This window comes from Theropithecus gelada, unplaced genomic scaffold, assembly GCF_003255815.1.
Source record: "Theropithecus gelada isolate Dixy unplaced genomic scaffold, Tgel_1.0 HiC_scaffold_15989, whole genome shotgun sequence".
NCBI lineage: Eukaryota > Metazoa > Chordata > Mammalia > Primates > Cercopithecidae > Theropithecus > Theropithecus gelada.
Genome location: NW_020257756.1, coordinates 1024783 through 1049750, shown reverse-complemented (window position 1 = coordinate 1049750; position 24968 = coordinate 1024783). Strand labels below are relative to the sequence as shown.

Here is a 24968-nt window from a genome sequence, read left to right as displayed (position 1 = left end):
CTCTATTATAAATTATTATGTTCTTTAAAAAAATCCTGATTAATAGAACCTTATTAAGCAGTTATTTGAATCCCTGATGAGCACCCTGAAAAAAACGCAGAGACATATTAGACCTGGAAATCTCGGGAAGGGAGAAATAAAGAAATGAGCACCCGTTATTTGAATGTTCCAGAGAATATCTCCTCTTTAGGGCATGCATCCCCCTTCTAAATGTTCATATGACTTGAATTGGGAGACCAGTAGTCATGTGAGGAAGACACTTTCCACAGTACCCTCCACACTTGCCGAAAAATCTGGTTCCATCCTGAAAATTGGAAGAAGAAATATAGAAGAATCTTATACAAGCTGATATCTGCATGCAAATAGCAGAAAAAGCAAATGCTTTGAATCATATGGCTAAAATCATTAGAGGTTTCCTATAAGAATTGCATTGGAGGTCAAAGATCATACCCTTTTGATATTGTTTGAACTGGTGGACATGGGAAAGTTAAAGGATATTAGATAACCTGAGATTCATTTTAGCTAATTGAATATTATATACCATACTATAATTTAGACAATTTAAATCTCAATTAAGATTTAAATCCAATCCACATATTTCAATCTCAATCCACATATTTTTCATCTAGGTCTCTATTTGCTTCAGTGAGTTTATTAAAACCTCTCCCAATTTGCTATCCAATATTTACATAAATTTACATAATGTTCTCTTAGACCAAATAAAAGAAGGATATTGTATAAACTTGACTTTAAAGGTATATAATTCATATTCTATCCCATTTATTTCAAACATCTCGTGGAGGCATGAGAAACACACTCTGGAGAAAAGTATAGAAGGTGGTAAAATGGAGAAAAAAAATTAAAACTGGGCTGAAAGTAGTCATTAGAATTAGAAAAGAACTAAAATGGGAGATTGTTCCACAAGCAGAGCAGTTCACTGAAGAACAGGTGACAGAGGTGGGCTGAAGCGGGTTGGTCAGGACGTGATAGATGCACTCTCGAGATGCCTTACATCTTTAGGTCTAAAAGTGAAGACTGAAGACATTTCTAGAACACGACACAAAAACAGGTTGAACTCCTATCATATCTGGAAAAGGTAATTTTTTTAAATCTAAGGGAGTAAAGATAGAGAAGAAAACTGTAGGTTCTGGGGACATTTTGAGATGGAAGAATGTTTTGAGAATGGAAGCTTTTGAAGTTACCTTTTCTTTCTAAAGCAATTTTAGCTCTGGAGAACCTGAGTACACAGAGAAGGGAAAGGCAGTAAAATCTCAGAGCTGAATTATTCCCTATTCCCTCTGTTGTAGTAAGAACTCAATCTTCATTAAACTTATTGGCAAAGGAAAATATGTTTGCATTTCTGTAAGTATATCTGGATTTTACCAATCAGTTTCACACTGGGCATCAGATCTCAAGAAATAGTTATGTGCAACCTTTTTTATTGAGATAGAAGTTCTCAATGAAATAAATAATGAATTAATATTTAGAATAGAAGTTAATACAAACACAACTCTTTTGTTAAGTAAAGCCCAATTTTATCATCTTCAGAAACAGAATGTTTTAAAGGCTATGACTATCAGAATACTAAGTTTCATTTATGAGAAATATTTATATAAATAGGAGTATAACAAAAATCACTTTTATCATAAGAAATAAAAATCATAAAACATTAGAGTATACAGAAGTTGTTGCTGGTGCTAATTTAGGTGTAATATAAGTGGGAACACATATAACCTAGATCCAGATTTACTATGGGCAGGGCTATGTTATCTAAGACACAATAACCGTGAGTAATAGAAAGCGTTTCTTGAAGTGTACATGTTGGAACACCATACCTGCAGAAAATTAAGTGGATTCTATTTGGATAATACGACATGTGCTATAGTTATAATAATTATATAAATAAACTATACAAATAGTTATAACTATATATATATATATAAATACTACATGACAGTCTATATTTTTACAAATAAAATAACAACGTTATCTAGATAAAGACAGGAAAACATGAGTACAACATAAATACATAATCCTAATTATTGAAAAAACTGTGAAGAATATTTGTTAAATGACAAGGGTCTCCAACACCACCCCCATCACTAAAACAGTGAGGGAAGAAAACAAAAATTAACACTCATTTTGAAATATTAAAACCTGTAAACCTTCAGTAATTAAAGTATAGTAAAAAACATACCTTTTTTGAAGACCTGTATTTCAAGTCATTAGCTCCAACTTGAGATAGACAAAACCTATATGTCCTGGCATTTGGCAATTCATGTTCAGACATCTATAGCCCATATATGGATTCATAAGTATACAAAACCTACACATGCACATTAATACAAATGAATCCTGTTTCATTTCATAAATTGATGTTGTGCTCCATTATATATAATCTACCCATTATATGCAATAACTCTTTAGTCATCAATTTCATACAAGTTTACATTTAAGGTAGAGAGCCTTTAATGCTAGTTCACAGCACAGAAGTATTTCAAACAGGCTTTTTGGTCCTGCAGGACTTACCTCTGATCTCCGTATGCTGACAGAGGTATAACTCCCCTGAGCAAGCCACTTTGCTGTGTTGGATATCTTCATCCCAGTTCCTGCTAAATTAATGCTAAACTGTCCCTGGATTGTAAATAAAACAAACAAAAATAGATGGAATTTATAAATACTTAAGAATGCTCTTGGCTAACAACATCTGAACAGGAATTATATAAGGATGGACTCAAAATACTCTTCAAGGGTCTTTTATAAAATGAAGGAATATCGATATAACCTTACTGTAAAGAAAATGAACCAGTTAAGGACTTTGAAAATTGATTACAAATAAGTCTTCTGAATTGCAAGTGACAACTGAATTAATACTATATAATGCTATTTGTGGAGAAGTAACTCTGCCCAACTCCAGGACTCTATGATTTGACCACTAGAGCTAATGGTCCTGTAGAAATTAGTAAATCCTGACAGAAGTAGCGTTCATGGGGACCAATATTTGCTGCACTTTAACATTTCTACACTTTCTATTTTTGACCCTTCATTGCTAACTTCTATGATGTTTCACCTATTTGACGTGTTTTCCAGAATCTCTGTTATTGCCCCATTCCTTTTGTGATAAGAATATTACTTCTTAACTCACCACACAAAACTATCTAACATAATATTATTGTCCTGGCAATTATATCCATTTTAAACACCAAAAACGGTGTTTAGATGTGTGATGCCACATGGTTTACACACATTATGGTGTGTGGGTCCCCTATGAGCTTTATGATCTAATTCTTTCCAAGTACAGGACCATTTTTATGTCAAAATATTTCAGACTATCTTTGTTAACTATTAAATTGCAATGTTAACTGAGAAAATGTGTGATTAAAATAGGTAACACTTGTGTCACATGTATATAATTTTACAGTACAGATTTAAACATTGAAAAGTAGAACTTATAAACAAGTTCAGTCTACTGACAATGTTCGGTATGCATATAGATTCAGAACAATATTAAGACAGTCTTCAATTACATCACAATATCTCAATGGCTTAAGACTCATGAATCTTTAGCAAGACTGTGACGAAACACTGGATTTTATATTATATGAATGAAAATATTATCTTGTCATAAAAGCAAAGTCTAAATAAACTCTCTCTATATAATGTGAATTATTAATATTGCTAAAACAATTAGATATCAATTTAGTCATTAACTTGGATTTCTTAGCAATCTTATATTGTATATTTCTCATTTAAAAACAAATAAAGATCAAATATTTGTATAAAACAATGACAATAAATGGAGCATTTTCCATTGCAGAAATAATTAGTTTTAGATAAATTTCAAAGACAATTTATCATATACAACATCACTTGGTTATGAAATTTAGAATATGAACTCTATGTCAGCTTCATTGCTATATTCCCAGAGCACAGAACAGGGCCTAAGTTCTCAATAAGTGTTTTCAAATGGATGAATTAAGTGCAGCATTAAAAACATTAAATAGTAGTATTATAAAAGTAAATACACAAATACATATATAAAACTCTTCAGACTCTATGATAATGAATGACACTAAAACTAGACAAAGTAGTATTTTATGTTCACAAATATTTGAATAAAAAGAATTGATTCTTAGGATATATTATTCCATTTGATACTTAATCAACCTGATACAGGTTTTGCACTGTATACCTCCAATCTCACATTCCTTCTCAGATAGGCTTTTCACCAAATAAAGTTATTAAAAAATGAAAATATATTCTATCATGTAAATTTCTTGTAACCAGATGCTCCTTGAGTGCCCGGATTGGACCATGCAACCTAATACCGTTTTTCCATTCTTCCATTTGTTCTCTACCTCCTTGATCAATATGCCTTAAAAATATTCAAATGTATATACACTAGAAGTAAAAGGAATGAATCTGATGGACTACCAACAGCCTTAGGTGGTCATTAACACAATTAGTTGAGTCTAGAACTATTGATTGTTCCATTTCTCTGGACTAATTTTCATGAGCTTTATTTCTGTTCTTAGTCCTCACTTTAAAAACTACATAATACGATCTCAAAAAAAATGGTAAAACAATTATCTGAAATTTGGTATGATGTTGACGGAGCTGAAAATACATCTCACTCATTTGTTCAAAATTAACTGACTGGCAGAGATGGTGTCAAGTACCATAAGAGTTCAGACAGATCTCACTCTAAATCTGTCAAGTGAAATAGCATATGTACCTAAAAAAAGTAATTCAATGAGAGAACTAAAATAAATAAGTGAATAAATGTGTTAATTCCAATACTTCATTTAAGATTAAAATTTAAACCTCAAACCTAATCTTTAACCTAAAAATTGTTCAACATATGAGGTCTCTCTATCTCTCTGTCTCTCTCTCTCTCACTGTCTCTCACTCCATACATGCATATGTAGTGTGAAATGTCAAGAGAGTAGATACGTAGTATGAAACTTATCTCCTCTTCTACCCTCCTGACATTTTGAAGAAGCAGCCACTACACAAATTAAAATTTCAGCAGCCAAATCACAAATGGAAGGTAATATGATTCAGAAGACCTAGGAATTCAATAAATTGGAATGTTTATTCTTGAGTAACTGGCTGTGTCAAAGAAAAAGGTAGGTATGGGTATAAGATAGAGGAGAAGTATATAGATAGATGCAAGTTTTAACGTTTCACTTCTTGGATTGACTGGTTGGTTCATGTGTGCTCATTAAATAATTATGTTTTAAAGTTTTTAAATGTACTGTACACATTTTATTATGTATGTACTCTATAGATCTAATATAATACCAATACAAATTTTCTACCCAGAATCTTTATAGATACAGAGAGTTGATTCTAAAATTTATAAAGAAAGGCTATGGATATAAATAGTTGAGATAAGCTTACAAAAGAAGAATGGAGCTGGAGGACCCATACTACTTTAACACTTATCATAAAGCTATCCTAATCAAGACATATGGTGTTGGTGAAGACAGACACATGTAGATCAAAGGAAAAAAAGACCCACATAAATATGGCCAGTACTTTTGACAAAGGTAGAAAGGCAAATAAGTGGAGAAAACATTGTCTTCTCAACATGTGGTGTTAGAACAATTGGGTATCTATATGTTTTTGACTCAGATGAAAAATTAAGTCTATAAATCTCCCAGACTTAATACAAAATTTAATTCAAAATAAATTGTAGGTCTAGGTGTAAAGCATAAAACTATAAAAAGTTTTTGAAGAAAACTTCCAAAAGGAGAAAAATCTTAGTAATTTGAGTTTATTTAATGATTTCTCAGAAACGAGTCTAAATGTACAGTCCATAAAAGAAAAATTTGACTTTATTAAAATCGAAAACTGCTTGGTGAGAGATACTTAAAAGAAAGAAAAGACAAGGTTTGGACTAGAATGCCGTATCCAACAACAGACTTGTATCCAGAACATATAAAGAGCTCTCGAAACTCAACAGTAAGGAAACCAACATCCCAGGTTTTAAAATGAGTAAGACTTGAAAATGCATATCACCAGCTGGGTGCAGTGGCTCACACCTGTAATCCCTGCACTTTGGGAGGCCAAGATGGGTGTATCACCTGAGGTCAGGAGTTCAAGACCAGCCTGGCCAACAGGGTGAAACCCTGTCTCGACTAAAAATACAAAAATTAGCCGGGCGTGGTGGCAGTCGCTTGTAATCCTAGCCACTCAGGAGACTGAGGCAGGAGAATTTCTTGAACCTGGGAGGCAGAGGTTGCAGTGAGCTCAGACTGTGCTGCTGTACATCAGCCTGCGTGTCAGAGCATGACTCTGTCTCAAAAAAAATATAAATAAATAAATAAATACTTAGAAATAAGCATAAAAAGACAAAGGACATAAAAAGAGAGCAGGGGTAGTAATGTTGATAAAAGACAAAGGAGAATTTGAGTCCCCAATCATGAAACTATGACAAGGAAGTGCTGAAAGTAATAATCCACAAAGAAGACATAACACATAACAAATATTATGTATCAAATCATACAGCAACAACTTTTATGAAGCAAAATCTATGAGATATGCATGGAGACATAGATAAGGGAGGGGACCACCCCTCATATTGTCTTGTGCCCAATTTCTACCTCCAAAGAAAGAAGAAGTAAAAACTAAAAGGCAGAAATGAAATCCACAGGCAGACAGCCCGGCGCCACACCCTGGGCCTGGTAGTTAAAGATCGACTCCTGCCCTAATCGGTTATGTTATCTATAGATTACAGACATTGTAGAGAAAAGCACTGTGAAAATCCCTAACCTGTCTTGTTCCAATCTAATTACCATTGCATGCAACTCCCTGTCACGTACCCCCTGCTTGCTCAATCAATCACGACCCTCTCACGTGGACCCCCTTAGAGTTGCGAGCCCTTAAACCAGACAGCAATGGCTCACTTGGGGAGCTCGGCTCTTGAGACAGGAGTCTTGCCTATGCTCCCGGTCGAATAAACCTCTTCCTTCTTTAATCCGGTGTCTGAGGAGTTTTGTCTGTGGCTTGTCCTGCTACACAGAAACACCCTAATAATAGGAAAAATCATTATACCACTTCCAGTAACAAGAGAGATCAAGTGAACAAAAGGACATGATTTAAACAATGTAATCGAAAGGGTAGATCTTATGGATATATATTAAACTCTACACCTTGATAATAATGAATACATATTCCAAATATCTCACAACTGACTTTTAACATTCAAACTGGATGCTGGCCATAACCCACTGACATTAGCCAAATATGATTATTTCTCTTACTTTTATGTAATTACCAACCAGTTAAAGAGATCCACATTACTTTTGTTTTTAGAAGTTTTTGTGGCTTTGCAAAAAGTACAAAACATTTACTTTACTTTTGACATATGCATTCTAAAGTCACACCACACTCCTTAATTTCATCTCATATTGCAATGTGGCAAAGTTTATTTTCCCTAAAAAGTGCCATATGTGTCCATACTCATTTTAGCGTTCCTATCCCAGACTATCCTGTCACATGCAAACACAGAGGATGTGGGTTTGATGAATCCCAAACAACAGTATAAGTTCTGTGACATCAAACATCTGGAGAGTATTCATGCAGATGCTGTGTAACATAACACAGAATCTGGTTTATATATTGACAGAACATCTCCAAAAATATTGGGCAGTTTGTATTTTTGGTAACAGTAGCCTCAAGCAGATAAATACAGGCTGAATATAGAAAGGCACAGCTCCTTTTGACAGCATGCGTCTATGCCCAATAACATCTAATTTTGGAAATGGAGCGTTTCTGAAATTTGCGTTTCAGAAATGCCTAGAAAACCATGCAAGGGAGACATCTCGCCCCAGTGGGCAGGAAGAGCATTTTATTACTGGTTCTGCCTATGACTTTCTTAAGGATCTTGGACAGACTATTAACATGGAATGTCTCTTTCTTCAGTTATAAACTGGGTAATCTCAGTTTACAGCTATATAACTTTTTCAAGATCTTATAGGGAAAAAAGGATTACAGAGAAATTGGAGAAACGGAGTTAGAAAGAAATGGAAATAGCTATCTTATTATTTAAAAACCTGATTGTGCAAATATCTCATTCAAATTTCATGTACATGAAGAAATATTTTATTTGTAATAATTGGGTTTCTGTTCAGATATTTCCTATAAGGAAAGTTCATTAATAAAATAAAAGAAAATTTGATTCCATTTGACAGTTATATGATTTACTTGTATATGCATCTCCTGAGATTTTCTTCATGTCTCATTGACCAGACCTTTCCCAATTCAACGAGTAATGACAAGGACCAGATTTCCAGAACTGGGTGACCTTTCCAAAGTAACAACATTTGTTAGGCCTTATATTAGCAGACTAGGTTCCATTGTCAATTTACTTATCTCTAATTACATCAAATATATGACCAGAAGGCATAGCTTAAAAGGAGGATGGGTTGTTGGACAAGTTGACCAGTCTTGAGATAGGTTAACCATTGTAGAATGTATAATCGCCATTTAAGAGGGTTGGAATGGATGTGTCACCAACAAAAGACATCTACATATCAAGGAAAAAACTGTTTAGAATGTTAAAAGTTTTAGATTACACATCCTGGACTTAAGAACAGGTATAAAAAGAGACAGTGCAGGACTTCAGGAGAGGAGGGGCTCAGCAGGGAAAGGACAGTCCTGGGAAGGGAACTGAATAGAAAGTAGTAGGTCAGAGTCACCATGTTAGAGGTAGGTATTCATCACCAATATGGGTGAAATAGGGAATTGGAAAGAAGAATGGACATAAATAGAGCTAACCAGCCTCAAAGATTGAATGAGAACATAGGATTCCTCTGCAAAGTTGCCTGCCTTTAAAAATACAATCATGTGAGGAAGCACTTCTAGAATGGTGATGTGAGGAGCCCATGGACACTCTCTCCAGTGAAACAAACACGACTGGTGAAAATTATGACTATAACCACCACTTAAAGTCTCTGAAATTTGTTCTATGGTTATATGGAAAAGGGAGAAACATTTATTCAAGAAAATGTATTAAATCTAGGTAAGAACAGTGAGACTCTGTGGCATCTGAAGCATGGCTCACCCTCTTTTCCTCCCACCTCAGCAAGATGATCGTTCTAATCATGGTGAATGCAGTTAAGGATATAGGACTCCATTCCCCTCCAGCTCCCTGTTAAGGCTATGGTTTCTCTTTGAGAGGGGCAGGCCACCAGCATTTCTCATTCCACCCAGCTCTGTACTGCAGAAGTTGAATTATAGGCAAAAGTAGCTAGAGTCTGAAGCTCCCGTCTTCCACCCGGTCCCTACTCACAGAGCAGTCAGTCCACCCCAGGCATGGTAGATCAAGCACACTAGGCCTGAAATGTCCCCACAAAAAATCATTGGTAAGGCAGACACGCCATGCTGAAAAGGTCAAAAGTCAAGAAGACCAGGGATTACTGCCATGACTCAGCACTCCATTTATACAGCAGGGGTGTTACTCTGAGGAATGGGCCACTGTCCCTGTCCCCAGATCCACAGTATTGCAGAGCTTCTTCCCAGGGAGAGAATCAAGTTATAAAAATAGGAAATTCACTAGCTTTTCCTATTGTGACTGAGCTTATTTGGAATAGAACCTGGAGAACTTCAAGTCTAGGTACTCTATGGAAAAGAAGATTTTAGTGGTGTGTTGTTAAGAGGAGGGTAGTAGCTCAATGAAGGCAAATGGTAGATAAGATTGAAGTTTAACAGAGAGAACCAGAGAATGAGGCAACTAACAAAGGCTCTTCTTGGGGACTTTCCTGATCTCAGAGACAGACTATAAGACTAATTGAGGTCATGGGGTCTCAATTTAATTGGATCAGATTATGGAGTTATTTGTGTCCCCAAAATATTGTTGAAAGAATAGGGAAATTGTCTAGCAATGAGCGGAGCTCTTGCTAAGCATCCTATCAGTAGAGACAGACCATGGACAAACTCAAAACAGTTTCAGGGAATGAGAACTGAAGAAAGCCCAGCTAAGACCATTGTTATCTCTGAAGGAGAGGAGCATCACGGTCACTGTGCATGCCCAAGACTGTGCCCACTGAGGAGCACCATCAAAGGCTGCACACTACAAGAGAAATAGAATTCACTGAAACAGTTCAGTCAGGTAATTAAAAAAGAAGCAAACAACAACCATAACAAGAAGCCTCAGAAGGGAGGGTGAAATCAGTAATCACTGTTGCTAAAATATAGTTACCTAAAATGTCCAGTTTTCAACAAAATTTATGAGGCATACAAAGAAACTGGAAAGCATGATGCATACACAAGAAAAAAGTCAAGAAAAACTTCCTTTGAGATGTATCAGATGTCAGACTAAGCAGACAAAGACTTCAAAGCAGCTAATACAAATATGTTCAAAGGACTAAAGAAACCACGTTTAAAAAAGTAAAAGGAGGTATGATAACTGTGTCTCATCAAATAGAGAATATCAATAAAGATGAAGATATCATATTTCACAAAGAGTCAGAGGAAAACTCTGAAGATGAAAAGTACAATAATCAAGATTAGAAAATTCACAAAGGGGGCTGAAATTGTCTACTGGATCTAGTAGAATTGGCAAACTTAAAGGGATGTTAATGATGCAGTCTGAAGAACAGAGAAGAAAAATGAAGAAGAAAAACGAACAGGGCCTCAGAGGAATGAAAGGACACCATTAGGTGCACCAACATATGCACAATGGAAGTACCAAAGGGAGAGAAGAATTAAAAAGAGCAGAGAATATATTTGAAGAAATAATGACTGAAAATTTTCCAAAATCAGTGAAACATATTAATTTACCCATCCACGAAGCTTAGTGAACTCCAAGCCAAGTAGACACAAAGAGAGGCACATCAAATATGACACAGTAAAGATATTGAAAAACAAATACAAAGAGAAAATCCCCAAAAACACCAAGAGAAAAATGACCACATCCATGGAACCCAATAAGATAAAAGCTGACATCTATTATCTACTTAGAAGTCAGAAGGCAGTGTGATGATATATTCAAAGTGCTGAAAATAAAATCTGTGCATCAATAATTTTTCAATAAGCAAATCTATCATTCAAAAAGGAAGGCAAAATAAAGACACTCCTAGATTAAAAAAAAAAAAAAATGAGAGGACCTCTTGCTAGCAGATCTACTTTACAAGACATACTAAAGGAAGTTCTTCAGGCTGAAATCAAGTAACACCAGACATTAATACAAATCAACACAAAACAATCAAGAGTACTGATAAAGGTAATTATGCAGATAATTATAAAATACGCTATAATTGCTTATGTCTTCACTTTTCTTATTTTAACTGATTTAAAAGCAATCGTATAAACCAAGGTATATATAATTATATTATTGACCTGTAATGTATAGACGTGTAACATATTTGACGATAAGGGGACAAATAAGAGAGGTGGAAGCAAAGCTGTTTTAGAGTTAGGAAATGACACAAGATGATAAGTCAAATCCACAGGAAGAAATAAAGAGAACCAGAAATACTAAATGAGAAGGTTTATGTAACCAAGTCTATGAATATATAATTGCTCTATCTTCTCTCATATTATGTAAAAGACATAAAATTATTTAAGTTAATATAATAACAATATGTTGCAAGTTTGTTGCCTTTATAAATGGTATATGTGTAACAAATATAGCAGAAAAAGAGAAGAAATAGGTCATTTATAGTAGTACTGTCTTTATATTTCACTGGAAAGATAGGAATGTTCAATAGTAAAATGTAAAGTACATTCTGATAAGACATATACTGTAAGCCTTTGAATAACCACTAAGAAAACAATTCAAAAATAATGAAAAAATTGAGGAAATTAAAATGTTACCCTAGAAAACATTCACTGAATAAAAAAGAAAGCAGTAGGGAGGAACAGTTGAACAAAGACAACATGAGACATATAGAAAACAAAAAGTAAAACGGCAGATGTAAATCCAGACATAGCAATAGTAACGTTAAAGAAATCCAAACAAAGGCAGTAATCCAACAAAATACTCTATAAGAGACATTCTTAAGAGCCAAAGATATAAATAAGTTGAAAGTAAAGGGATGAAAATATATATAGCAATTCTAACAGAGCCGAAGTGGCCACACTAATATCAGATAAATTAGACTTTAAAACAAAAACATTACTGTAGATAAAGACAAATATTTTATAATAAAAAGGTCAATATGTTAGGAAGTTATGACAATTATATATTCATGTACAACAAAATCTCAAAATAAATGAAGCAAAACAAAGTACATAAAAGATTGAATTGAGAAATAGACAATTTAAAAATAATAGTTGTAGAATTTCAGCAGATAGAACAACTAAGCGGAAGATCAACAAGAAAGAAAGAGTTGAACAACACTATAAACCAATAAGGTCCATAGTCTATAGAACACTTCATCCAACAACAACAGAATGCACATTCTTCCCAAGAATGTATTGAAGATTTTCCAGGACAAACTATATGCTATACCATAAAATAAGCCTCAATAAATTTAAGTAAATAAAATAACACAGAGCGTGTTTTCCAGTCACAATAAAGGTTGAAATCCAAAAAAGAAAATTTGGCAAATTTACAAATACGTAGAAATCAAACTCCACACTCTTAAATAACCAATATATCAAAGACATAACTATAGATAATAGAAAATAAAATAAATTAAAGGAAACACACAACATACCAAATATTTTGGGATGCAACAAAAGAATTGATTAAAGGAAAATTTATAACTATAAATGCCTATATTAAAAAGGAAAAATAATCTCAAATCAATAATCTACCCTTTTACCTTAAAACACTGGAAAAAGAAGAGCAGAGGATTATAATGGGATACTATGAACAATGTGTGACAACCAATTAGTTAACTTAGATAAAACAAACAAATTCCTAAAAAGACATAACTACCAAAACAAATTCAAGAACAGCAAAAATTTGAATAGATCTATAATAAATAAATAAAGTAAACTGGTAATTAAAACAACTTTCACAAAAAGCCCAGGCTCAGATGGCTTTCCCAGTAAATTCTACCAAACATATAAAGAATACATTTTTCACAAACTCTTTCCAAACGGTACAATAGGAAAAAATATGTCCCACTACATTCTATAAGGCCACTACTTCTGTGATACCAAAACGAGACAGATATCACAAGAAAAACAAAGATACAACAATCTCTCCTACAAATATGAAATATTCTTGAAAAATACTAGCAAACCAAATTTAGCGATATATGAAAATAATTATACACCATGACTAAGTGGGATTTATCACAGGAATGCAAGATTGTGTTTCAACATACAAAAATAAATCAGTGTGGTAACACTCTATCCAGTAATGGACAAAAACCACAGGATCTTCTCCACAGAAAATCCAACATCCTTTTATAATAACACTTAAGCCAGAAACAGAAGGACATGTCCTCAACCTGATCAAGGATATCTAGAAAATACTCTTAGCTGACATACTTAACATACACATGAAACTAACATACTTGCTGCTGAAGGACTGAATGCTTTTTGCCTAATATCAGAACACAGGGATGTTCACTCTTGCCACTTTTATTCACTATTGTACTAGAAGCTGTAGTCAGGGCAATAAAACAAGATAAAGAAATAAAAGGTATCTAGATTGAAGAAGTAAAATTATCTTTATTCGCAGATGACATCACTGTGTATAAAGAAAATCCTAAGAAATCTACTGTTACAACTAATAAATTAGTTCAGCAAAGTTGCAGAATACAAGATCAATCCATACAAATAAAGGTAAAAATTAACGATTTATTTGGGCCCCAGATTTGGGTTCTCCTTACCAACAACTCTACCTGTCAAAGCCTTCTTACTGTTGAGCTGGAATCTACTGCCCTATTAATGCCTCCTGGAGGAACACACATGACCTCATTCCTCTTTCATGGTATGGTAGTTCTTTAAATATGTAAAGATCATTACAATTATCTCCCACTCTTTTCCTGGCTACCTTCTCCATTTTCCTTAGCTGACATGATTTAAACCCTTCTTTCTTTCCTATGATCCCCTCCTACTCCTAAGTAGATTGAAAATGATCTTTTACAGATAGAAATTTTAAAATAACTGTAATGTTTCAGTATCAAATAAAAATAAATCCTTCCATCTTGCTATTTTGTTTTGTAACCTTATGACTATATTAGGTTGTTTATAAATCACTCCCTGCTCTAAAGGAGTCATACTGAACTCATGCTGGGTGAATAAAACACCTATGTCTTTTCATGTAACATCACCACATTCTGTTTGAGTTTCTGGACCTAAGTTAAGATGTATAGATTTATCCAGGCTTTTATTCATTTCAGCCTGTAGTTCCAGTGTCTCTTGATCTCCTTTAAGTTCTCTAACAGAAAATGTCCTCTCTTCCTAATATAAGCGTAACTTCAATGTCATATGATGAAAATTATAAACAGAATAGTCTAAGAAAAGAGGTCTATGACAAACTATTAACTACTTCTCTTCAAAATCATACAATATAGTAATTACCGCTTGTCTTAGGTAGTAGATTTGATTCATATATTCCATTACCAATGAGTCACCTAAAAGTGCTATATTCATCTAGCTTACAATCCTTCATCTTACCATAAAAATATTGTTTTCATTATCTATGTAAAATCTCTAGTTAAAAATGTGAGAGTAAATTTTCTTCTAAGAAGCATGCTCTATATTGGAAATCATGGAAATGACATAAGAGCATGTGAAGAGAACTCTGGAAATAAAGGATAAAAGCAAGAATAAAAATATGAAAATGTATTCAATATAAATTTTACCAATAATAGACTCTCATTTGGAGGATGTTACAGACCTAGGAAGCTATTAGAACTGATGTCAGCAGAAGTGTATGAAAGTCACATGCTTGTGATCCGTTCCTTTGCCTTTTGACAAATATCTATTCATTTCCATGGACTAAATGGAAAGATGAAAAAACTGATAACATATTATGGAAGAAGAAATAGAATCTGTTTAAAATTATTGTTATACCTTTTAAACAAACCCAAAATTGGCAAAGATGCTTTTCCTCCAAAGATTATCTATGACCTTTGAAACAAAGTGCATATATGAAGCTTTGCATTTCTATTTACTTATGTTTATTGCAATATTCTGGTCAAAAAAAAATAAATGAAGAGAAGCTATAATTTTTTTTCACAATGAAAGAAAATTAATCAAACAAATGTGAAATACCTGTGGGCATCTGACAGCACTGTAGCAATCTCCAGCTGTGGCAAATGGAACGGCATTTCCAAATATTGTTTTGGAAAAACGAAGGTCTGTAGCTAGAAAATAATAAATAGAAAATAGAAAATAATAAATGAAACTCTTTAGCATGGAGACAATAATGCAATCTTTGTCATCAAACACAGAGTTTTCATATTACTTACTTAGTAAACATACATATTTATATATTAATTTTAAAATTTTAAGCACAAATGCCACAATTCTAGTGTATAACATAGACTAGGCTCTCAATGAATAAATTTTGTTTAATACAAAAATGTTCATATCATAAATTTCCCTAACAAATGGCAAGCATATTAGTAATTAAATAGAAGATTTAAAACTAAATAAATGCATTATTACATTTGAAGTCACAGAGTATCTGAAATAGATAAAGTGGGGTCAGAAGCAAAATCACTGGAGAAAAAAAAGGTTATGTAAACATAAATGACAAAACAATAAAACTGAATGCTTATAGACAGCATATATAAAAATTCATTTAGGTAATTCATTTAGGTAATTCAAAATCTCTCCACAGAGAAAAATCTCTCCACAGGAAACCAGGAAGCTTTCCATGGTTTACCAGACCCAGCTTGTAACAAATAGTGAGAGCCAACTGTGTGCATCTCTTCCCAAGCCCAGGTACAATGAGGTCATGTTGGTAGCTTATGATTGGTCATGGCGGGAATACATACACAATGTATATATTTGTGCCTAACACCACAAATCAGACTTTTTCTTCCCTGGATAACTGGTCGTCATTCATCTGCACACCACTATCTAGTTGTGGCATTTGTGGGTTAGGCTGGGAAAGATCAGAGACACAACTTTCAAAGCATCTATTGTTACTATCTCCAAAAGCATGTCAATCAACAGCCAGTTTCATCAGCCAATTACACAATGATGACTCATAAGTATATATGCAGTTCATTTGACTCTGATGAGTTACAGAACATATATCAAACTCCTATTAGGCATCATTACTTGGATGACCCACAGATATCTGTCATTTAACATGTTCAAAGCTAAATGAATTACCTTTTTCTCCAAATTTATTTGCCCTGGTCTATTTCCCATTTCACTAAACTGTATTACCATCTGTCTTGTTATTTTAGAAACCTTTCTAAACATTCCATGTCACTAATTCCCACACCCCTTCTATCAGAAAATCCTGTAGTGTCTACCTCTTTAGTATTTCTCAGATGGGTATCCTGACCCATGTTTCCAGTACTCATCACTTTTTATCTGAATTGTTACATTAGCTTCCTATTCATTTTTCATGGATACAATTTGTTCTGCCTCCAACCAACTCTATTCCTTCCCCTGCATATGCCTTTATGCTTTTATTCCAATGGCTCATATAACTTGCAAGATAAAATTCAAATGGATAGTTTAGTATACACTGTTCTTCATGATCTGCTCCCTGCAAACTTCTCTAATAAGCTACCATCCCCCAACCTACATTTGATTTATGTTTAGACAAAACTAGACTGCTTTTTATTCTCTGATACCAGCAAAATGCTTCTCCCTTCCATGCTTTTGTTCATGCTTCTCCCTCCTCCTAAAACTCATTTTTTGCCACTTTCGTTAACTCAAAGTTGTCTTGAGATTGTTCAAACTATCTGTTCCTATAAACCTCTTGAGAAAAGCAAGGACTTTCAATTCAACAGATACTTATTTACAATATATTTTGCATTGGGCAGTATTATAGATATTGTGAACACAGCAGTGGGTGAAACAGAGGCCAGTGGAACCTGAGTCTTACCAGGAAGAGACAAGTTATAAAACAAATATTACAGTATATTAGGGGTGATACTTGCTATGGAAAGAAAATAAAGCAGAGAATAGAATGGGGAGGAAGAGAATTTAGTGGTAGAGAGTGGTTCTGGATGGCCTTATTTAGAAGATGAATTTCAGCAGAGACCCAAAAGAAATGAAGGAGTAAAACATACAGACAGCTACAGATGAATGTTCCTGGCAGATGCAACAGTAAGTGCAAAGGCCTTAAGATGGGGGCATACCTGGTGTGTCCAAGGAACAGCAAACAGGCCACTGTGTCTATAGTAGGAGTGATGAAGGGGGTCGGGGCAGCAGAAAACTGAGAGGGAATAGAGATGGGAAGGTCATGTTGACTTTTGTTGACCAGTGAAAGGCACAGTTCTGTCCATAACAGCATGCACATTGAAAATTCACCTGACAGAAGTTGATGCTGAATTACATGTGGGTGTGGAAGAAAGGTAGAAGTTGAAGGTGTTGCTAGGTTTTAGCTAGACTAAGTAGACTATTATTGGTGGCATTTACTGCAGTGGTAAACATTTGGGTTTGAGGAGCAGGTTTGGCAGGAAATATTAGAAGTTCAGTTTTGGATACATTGAGTGTGACATGCTTATTAAACATTCATATGAATATGCTGAGTAGACAGTTGGATTTTGGAGTTTAGGGTAGCAGTCCAGGTTAGAAATGTGCATTTGGGACTGTCATTTAACAGGTGGTACTTGAAATCTATAAATTTAATGAGATTCCCAAATAACAATTGAATCCTACAGCTCCTCAACATTCAGAGTTGTAGAAGATGAAGAACAACTTGCCAAGTCGAGAAACTGAGAAAGATAGGAGAAACAGGGGTCAAGAAAGGCGCAAAACCACTAGAGGATGGTGTCCTGGTATACAAATGCTGCTGCTGAATCATGTAAGATGAAAAACAAGACTTTATCATTGAATTTAGGGAAACAGGTTATTGACGACTTTGATAAGGACTGTTTCCTGAAGCGATATGAATAAGAGATTGATTAGAGTATAGCATGGGGAAAGAGAAATTGGAGAGTGCAAATTATAACTCATTTCAGAAATTTTACTATAAATGAACACAGAGAAACTGGACAGTGGCTGGAAGGGTAAAAGTCAAGATTATTTGCTCATGATTATGATGAAAGAAATAACATGTTTCTCTATGAAGAATTTAAATGATTCAGCAGCAGAATTGAGGATGTGAGGGAGATCATGAAATATGCTGAAATAATGTTCTTGAGTAGGTACAAGGCACTGAGTTTAGAGGACAAGGAGCAGTATTTGCCTTGGATGGGAGCATGAAGAGTTCATCCAGAGTAAACAGGAGAAAGCAAAGGAGATAGGTAAAGATTCTGGTAGGCGGGTAGATATGGCAGTGGGAACTTGAGCAATTCCCTTCTGGTTGTTCTTATTTTCTCAGTGAAATAGTGAGCAAGATCACCAGCAGTGAGTTAGTAGAATGGAGGTATTAAAAATGTTGAAATTCGAAGCTAGAGGAGAAAGTATAAGTTAGAAAAGTAGGAGAGAGAATGGACTAGGGAAATGCAATAGAGTTACTTGGCAGTGCCAAGGATCCCTGTAAGCTTAGTACTCATGGGTTTAAAATGGTATCAGTCAGAAGGGCTGGTATTATTTGCCACATTCAGTTTTATGCTACAAGCACAGAATGGGTAGGAGGTTTAATTTAATCAAGGCTGGATTTTTACTATACAAGTTTGAGGAAGAAGAAGAGAGGAGCTGAAACTGTATATATTTGATATTGTATGCTCTGGGCCCAGACTAATGCCTGGCAAAATGGCAGCTTTGTTAAAAAGCAGCCTAGTTAACAGCAAATAAGCTACTGAGTGCCTATTAGAAACTTAGAGTGCTAATAACATGCTTATAACCATACACATTATTAAATGATAACCAATATTTATACAGCATGTACTCTATCAGGGATGTCCAATCTTTTGGCTTCCCCGGGCCACACTGGAAGAATAATTGTCTCGGGCCACACATAAAATACACTAACACTAAGAATAGCTTATGAACTAAAAAAAAAATCACAAAAAAAGTCTCAAAATGTTTTAAGAAAGTTTACAAATTTGTGTTGGGCCACATTCAAAGCCGCCCTGGGCCGCATGAGGACTGTAGGCTGTGGGTTTGACAACCTTGTATTATATGTAAAACAATGACTAGATACATTACAAATATCATCTCTTAATCATCACCAAATAAGAACAAAAAAAAAAAAAAAAAGAAGGAAAGAAAAAGGAAATGAAGAAAAAACCTTAGTGGTAGTTTCTCATTTTACACATGAGGGAACTGAGGCTTAAAGACATATCACAGCTGATCACCAACATCACACAGCTGATAAATGAAGATGAAGAATTACACCCAGACAGTCTAGAATTTATAATTGTAACCATAGTAACATAATGCTTCCACACTGTAGTAGATGGCGGATATTCAGTAAATCATAGCCATTATTATTAATAATAATGGTTCATAATTATATGACTATAATTTATATATTATGTATTCATGCATATGCTGTCTTAAATTTTTTTCATTGCTTTCTATGACTTATGCACCATGCTAGGCACTGACGATTCAATGGCAATTGAGATGGAGCCTCTGCTAGTGAAATGCACTTTTTTGCCTCTTCATGTAGATATGTAACTTTCAAGATGGCAGGCTGCATTTGCCTGGTGTATATTAAGTTCTATAAAGATGTTTTGACTTGATTGTATTATAAATTATTTTCTAGAAAAGCAATATGATGTATAATCTAAGGTCTGTGGTAGGACTTTGTTTTCCTTAATGCCAGTTACTAATTGTATGAATGGAACAAGTTGCTTAACTTCCATATTACTTATAACATTGTGATGTAATATCTGCCTTAACTAATATAAGAGTGTTAAAAAGGTCAAATGAGATAATGTATGGGAAAATACCTGATAAATTATCATTTGAAACTAATTTAAATGATTACTTTAAACCCTGCAAAAAGGTTCCACAAGTAGACTGAGGATATCAACTTTCTTATCCTTAATGTACCTGAGGATTTTAAGGTAGAGGATTTTATCTTGGAAGGGCAGTATCTTACTTGTCACTGTCATTACATTTTTATTAAGAGTCCTCAGCTGGGAGCGGTGGCTGACACCTGTAATCCCAGCACTTTGGGAGGCCACGGTGGGTGGATCACCTGAGATCAGGAGGTCGAGACCAGCCTGACCAACACAGTGAAACCCCATCTCTATTAAAAATACAAAAAAGTTAGCCAGGCATGGTGGCATGTGCCTGTAATCCCAGCTACTCAGGAGGCTGAGGCAGGAGAATTGCTTGAACCCAGGAAGCGGAGGTCGCAGTGAGCCAAGATTGCACCATTGCACTTCAGCCTGGGCAGTAAAAGTGAAACTCCGTCTCAAAAAAAAAAAAAAAAAAGTCCTCATGGTGCATGTCATTGCAGAGGAAGTATGTAGCTAACTGTTTTTAAAAAAGTAAGCAATTTTTGCACAATGCCAGGTCCTTCTCTGTACCCTGGCTACCATATATACCAACATATTGTTAGACATTCATAAGCAAATGGAGGCTTTTTGATTCTAAAATGTAGATTGAGCACTTACTTTTAATTTGCATGGAAGTGAGATCAATTCTTATTTTGCTGAAAACAGTGTATCCAGCAGCTAGGTGTCCATTGTCACATTCGCAGTCTTCCCTCCTACTCCCATTAAAAGGACATTGATATGGATTTTTTAGTCTGTAACAACATTGGAATATTTTAGTATTAGATGCGGTTACTAGGCCATAATGTAGATTATCTTTGGGAATAGAAAAATAAAACACACTCCTGCTCTTCGATATTATAATGTCAACAAGTTAAGAAAGAAGTAAAAATCACTTTAGGTCAAACTACAAAATTCTCAATGAAACATCTAAGAAGAGTTTGTAGAAAAATAATTCAACTGCAATTCTTCTAGCTTTTATTACTGGAATTAGTTTGATTTTATGAAAATGCACATAGTTCTTAAATTCTTCCCTTCTCCATGTCTGACTTCTCAGCCACAGTATTCTTAGTCAATCTCTCTGTCAATATTAACAGTACAGGTTAATATTCAAGCCTTTATTTCTGAACAGGCATTAACAACATCTGGTTTAGGTCCTAACATGTCTACCTGCTCCTGCATTATTTATCTCCCATGTAAGCTATTCAAGTATCACTCTGAAGGCCAGAAGTTCCAATTCTCTTGGAAGATCATGAAAATGTTCAGATAGACCAACACACATCTCATACCTAAAGCCATACACTTCAGAAAAGTTTTCTTCACCTTGGACCAGTGTCAAATATTCCTTAGGGTTCTCCAAGTGCATGTCTGCACAATGAATCTAAAGAAAAAATGTAAACATCTAGAAAAACTTTTTCCAAAGTCAATGATCAACGTTAAAATAAAATAGGAACTGTTTTCATAATACCTTTATTATTCTTCCCTTAATGTTAAGGTAATAGTCACCATCCTTTCTAATGTGGTTTTTCACTTGAATTTCTTTGCAGGTGGTAAATGATTTACCTTAAAAGACAAATTAACACAACTTAACACAGAGCAAATTACAAACACAGCATGAACCTAATCATAGAAATATTGCTACACTCTGAATATCTGACGCTTTGTTTTGTGGAGTGTGCAACTATTACAGATATTTACTTTAACTGAAACTTATTAGAAACCCTTAGGTATTAGGTAGAGTTTTGAAGTCTACTACTTACAGTCATTGGCATAGCATTTCTTTTGAGCACCTGGTTTTAAATGGTTTAAACATAAGTCACTGGACAAACCATGTTTGGTAACGCATTTCACTTGTCTCTTCATTATCCCAATTCCACAAGTCACTGAGCACTGCAAACAGAGTAAAATTTGAAGGTAAACTATATTATGAATCATAAGGCCAGAAAATCCAAGTCTCGTTTTCTTAGACCAGGTATTTCTGTAGCACACTGAGGGTCAGTAGTGGCTAGATCCACAGAAGACACAAAACTATGCTGTTGGCTGGAGACTCCCAGGTGGGAAAAATCCTTAGGCATGAGCCTGAATCTATTATTTCTCAGTTACTGGCTTCTTCTCATTCATTTTGTGCAGTTAGCAATGATACATTGTAAATACTTAATAAACATTAGTCAGTGATGGTAATTAAGACTATCTCATTAAGTTATGTGCTAAGTTTGCAAAGTGATATTTACTTACTTTCTATCAATTCAATTGGAAACAGAATATGATACAAATAACTTTTATTACTCATATGTCATATTTATTTACTTCTTTACTTAACCAATACATATTTCTTAAGCACTTACTCAAAGTGCAAGCCACTGTGCTAAGTCCTCTAAGGAACAGAAATAAGTATGAATTATGGTCTCTGCTTTAAGCAAGTTATAGCAAGCATCAAACAAGAGATAAGATATTTATATAAATAACTGATGAAGTGGTTTTTAGACAATAGTGGTCTGAAGCAACTCTGAGGATCTAATTAGACATACAGATTACCAGATTTCCCACACCTAGAAAGTCTTATTCAGAAGTTTTAAAATTCATAATTATACACTGACCTTGCTCCATTTTCCAAGTTTCCAAGTGGCCAAATGCAAACAGCTGTTAATGCATTTGTAAACCTGAGAGGAAGGCACCACAGGGCATTCTTGATAGACTATAGGCCGAAGTCGATGGAGCTTATGTTTCTTAGTAGATGGGATCCCGGTGCAATATGTAATCCTCTGTCTGTAACTAAATCCACAGTTGTTTGCACACTGAAAAATACATAATTAAAAGAGAAGAAAATGTCATTAACTTTAGCCAGGGCTTAATATTTGTCAGATGCTTAATATACATTATGCTGTGTCATTTCCACAATAATCCTATTTAATTAGTTTCATTTACAGATGAGCAAGCATAGGTTCAGACATGAGACAAGTTTCCCAGAGTTGTACCAACAAATGAAAGAAACTCACATTTAGGCTAGATTTTCTGCCTGTAGTGCCCGTGTGTGTGTGTGTGTGTGTGTGTTTTAATTACATTACCATCTTAACTGTATGAAACTGTATCTCCCAATAGGCACAGCTTTGGAGGAATAAAACATATTGAGGGTCCTTACTGGAAATAAAGGGTGTCTATTAGCCTTAGATCACTGGTAACAATGTATAAGTTAGCACACATGTATCTTCATAGATATAATGTAAAGCCTAATAACATTTGACTAAAATAGGTAAGTGATTTATGTGTAAATTAAAGCCACAATCCAAAAATGGGCAAATAGATTTCTGCTTTTAGCAAAAGTGGAGTACAAAGGAAAAGATTTACCTTATAACTTAAAACAACCAAATCATCTGGAAAAAATATACAAAACAACGGCTTTTAAGAAACTCAACCTTAGATAATAAAGAATAGTAATCCATGACAGATGAGAAACAAAGTGACACTATAAAATCATTCCAGCCTACTGCTTTGAAAAACTTTCCAGAGGGGGTGGAGCAAGATGGCCAAATAGGAACAGCTCCAGTCTCCAACTCCCAGCGCAAGCAACACAGAAGACCGGTGATTTCTGCATTTTCAACTGAGGTACTGGGTTCATCTCACTAGGGAGTGCCGGACGATCAGTACTGGTCAGCTGCTGCAGCCCAACCAGCGAGAGCTGAAGCAGGGCGAGGCATTGCCTCACCTGGGAAGCGCAAGGGGGAAGGGAATCCCTTTTCCTAGCCAGGGGAACTGAGACACACAACACCTGGAAAATCGGGTAACTTCCACCCCAATACTGCGCTTTAAAGAAATGGGCACACCAGGAGATTATATCCCAAACCTGGCCAGGAGGGTCCCACGCCCATGGAGCCTCCCTCATTGCTAGCACAGCAGTCTGTGATCTAACCACAAGGCAGCATGGAGGCTGGGGGAGGGGCGCCCGCCATTGCTGAGGCTGAGGTAGGTAAACAAAGCCTCTGGGAAGCTCCAACTGGGTGGAGCTCAGAGCAGCTCAAGGAAACCTGCCTGTCTCTGTAGACTCCACCTCTGGGGAGAGGGCACAGCTAAACAACAACAAAAGCAGCAGAAACCTCTGCAGACGCAAACGACTCTGTCTGACAGCTTTGAAGAGAGCAGTGGATCTCCCAACACGGAGGCTGAGATCTGAGAAGGGACAGACTGCCTGCTCAAGTGGGTCCCTGACCCCTGAGTAGCCCAACTGGGAGACATCCCCCACTAGGGGGAGTCTGACACCCCACACATCACAGGGTGGAGTACACCCCTGAGAGGAAGCTTCCAAAGCAAGAATCAGACAGGTACACTTGCTGTTCAGCAATATTCTATCTTCTGCAGCCTCTGTTGCTGATACCCAGGCAAACAGGGTCTGGAGTGGACCTCAAGCAATCTCCAACAGACCTACAGCTGAGGATCCTGACTGTTAGAAGGAAAACTATCAAACAGGAAGGACACCTACACCAAAACCCCATCAGTACGTCACCATCAGCAAAGATCAGAGGCAGATAAAACCACAAAGATGGGGAAAAAGCAGGGCAGAAAAGCTGGAAATTGAAAAAATAAGAGCGCATCTCCCCCAGCAAAGGAGCACAGCTCATTGCCAGCAACGGATCAAAGCTGGATGGAGAATGACTTTGACGAGATGAGAGAAGAAGGCTTCAGTCCATCAAATTTCTCAGAGCTAAGGAAGAATTACGTACCCAGCACAAAGAAACTAAAAATCTTGAAAAAAAAGTGGAAGAATCGATGGCTAGAGTAATTAATGCAGAGAAGGTCATAAACGAAATGAAAGAGATGAAAACCATCACACTAGAAATACGTGACAAATACACAAGCTTCAGTAACCGACTCGATCAACTGGAAGAAAGAGTATCAGCGATTGAGGATCAAATGAATGAAATGAAGCGAGAAGAGAAACCAAAAGAAAAAAGAAGAAAAAGAAATGAACAAAGCCTG

General features: G+C 35.4%; 1 protein-coding gene across 1 annotated transcript in view; it reads right to left on the bottom strand.

Moving 5' to 3' along the window:
- Window positions 1–214: 214 nt before the first annotated feature.
- The window catches only part of LOC112617288 (A disintegrin and metalloproteinase with thrombospondin motifs 20-like), a 204921-nt gene continuing 180167 nt past the window's right edge, over window positions 215–24968 (bottom strand). The window contains exons 32-39 of the mRNA XM_025374034.1: window positions 22595–22792; window positions 21758–21887; window positions 21466–21560; window positions 21287–21378; window positions 20619–20752; window positions 15187–15278; window positions 2530–2634; window positions 215–304 (exon numbers count right to left, since the gene is read on the bottom strand). Of these exons, the coding sequence (XP_025229819.1) occupies window positions 215–304; window positions 2530–2634; window positions 15187–15278; window positions 20619–20752; window positions 21287–21378; window positions 21466–21560; window positions 21758–21887; window positions 22595–22792 (936 nt within the window). The remainder of the gene's footprint in view (window positions 305–2529; window positions 2635–15186; window positions 15279–20618; window positions 20753–21286; window positions 21379–21465; window positions 21561–21757; window positions 21888–22594; window positions 22793–24968) is intronic.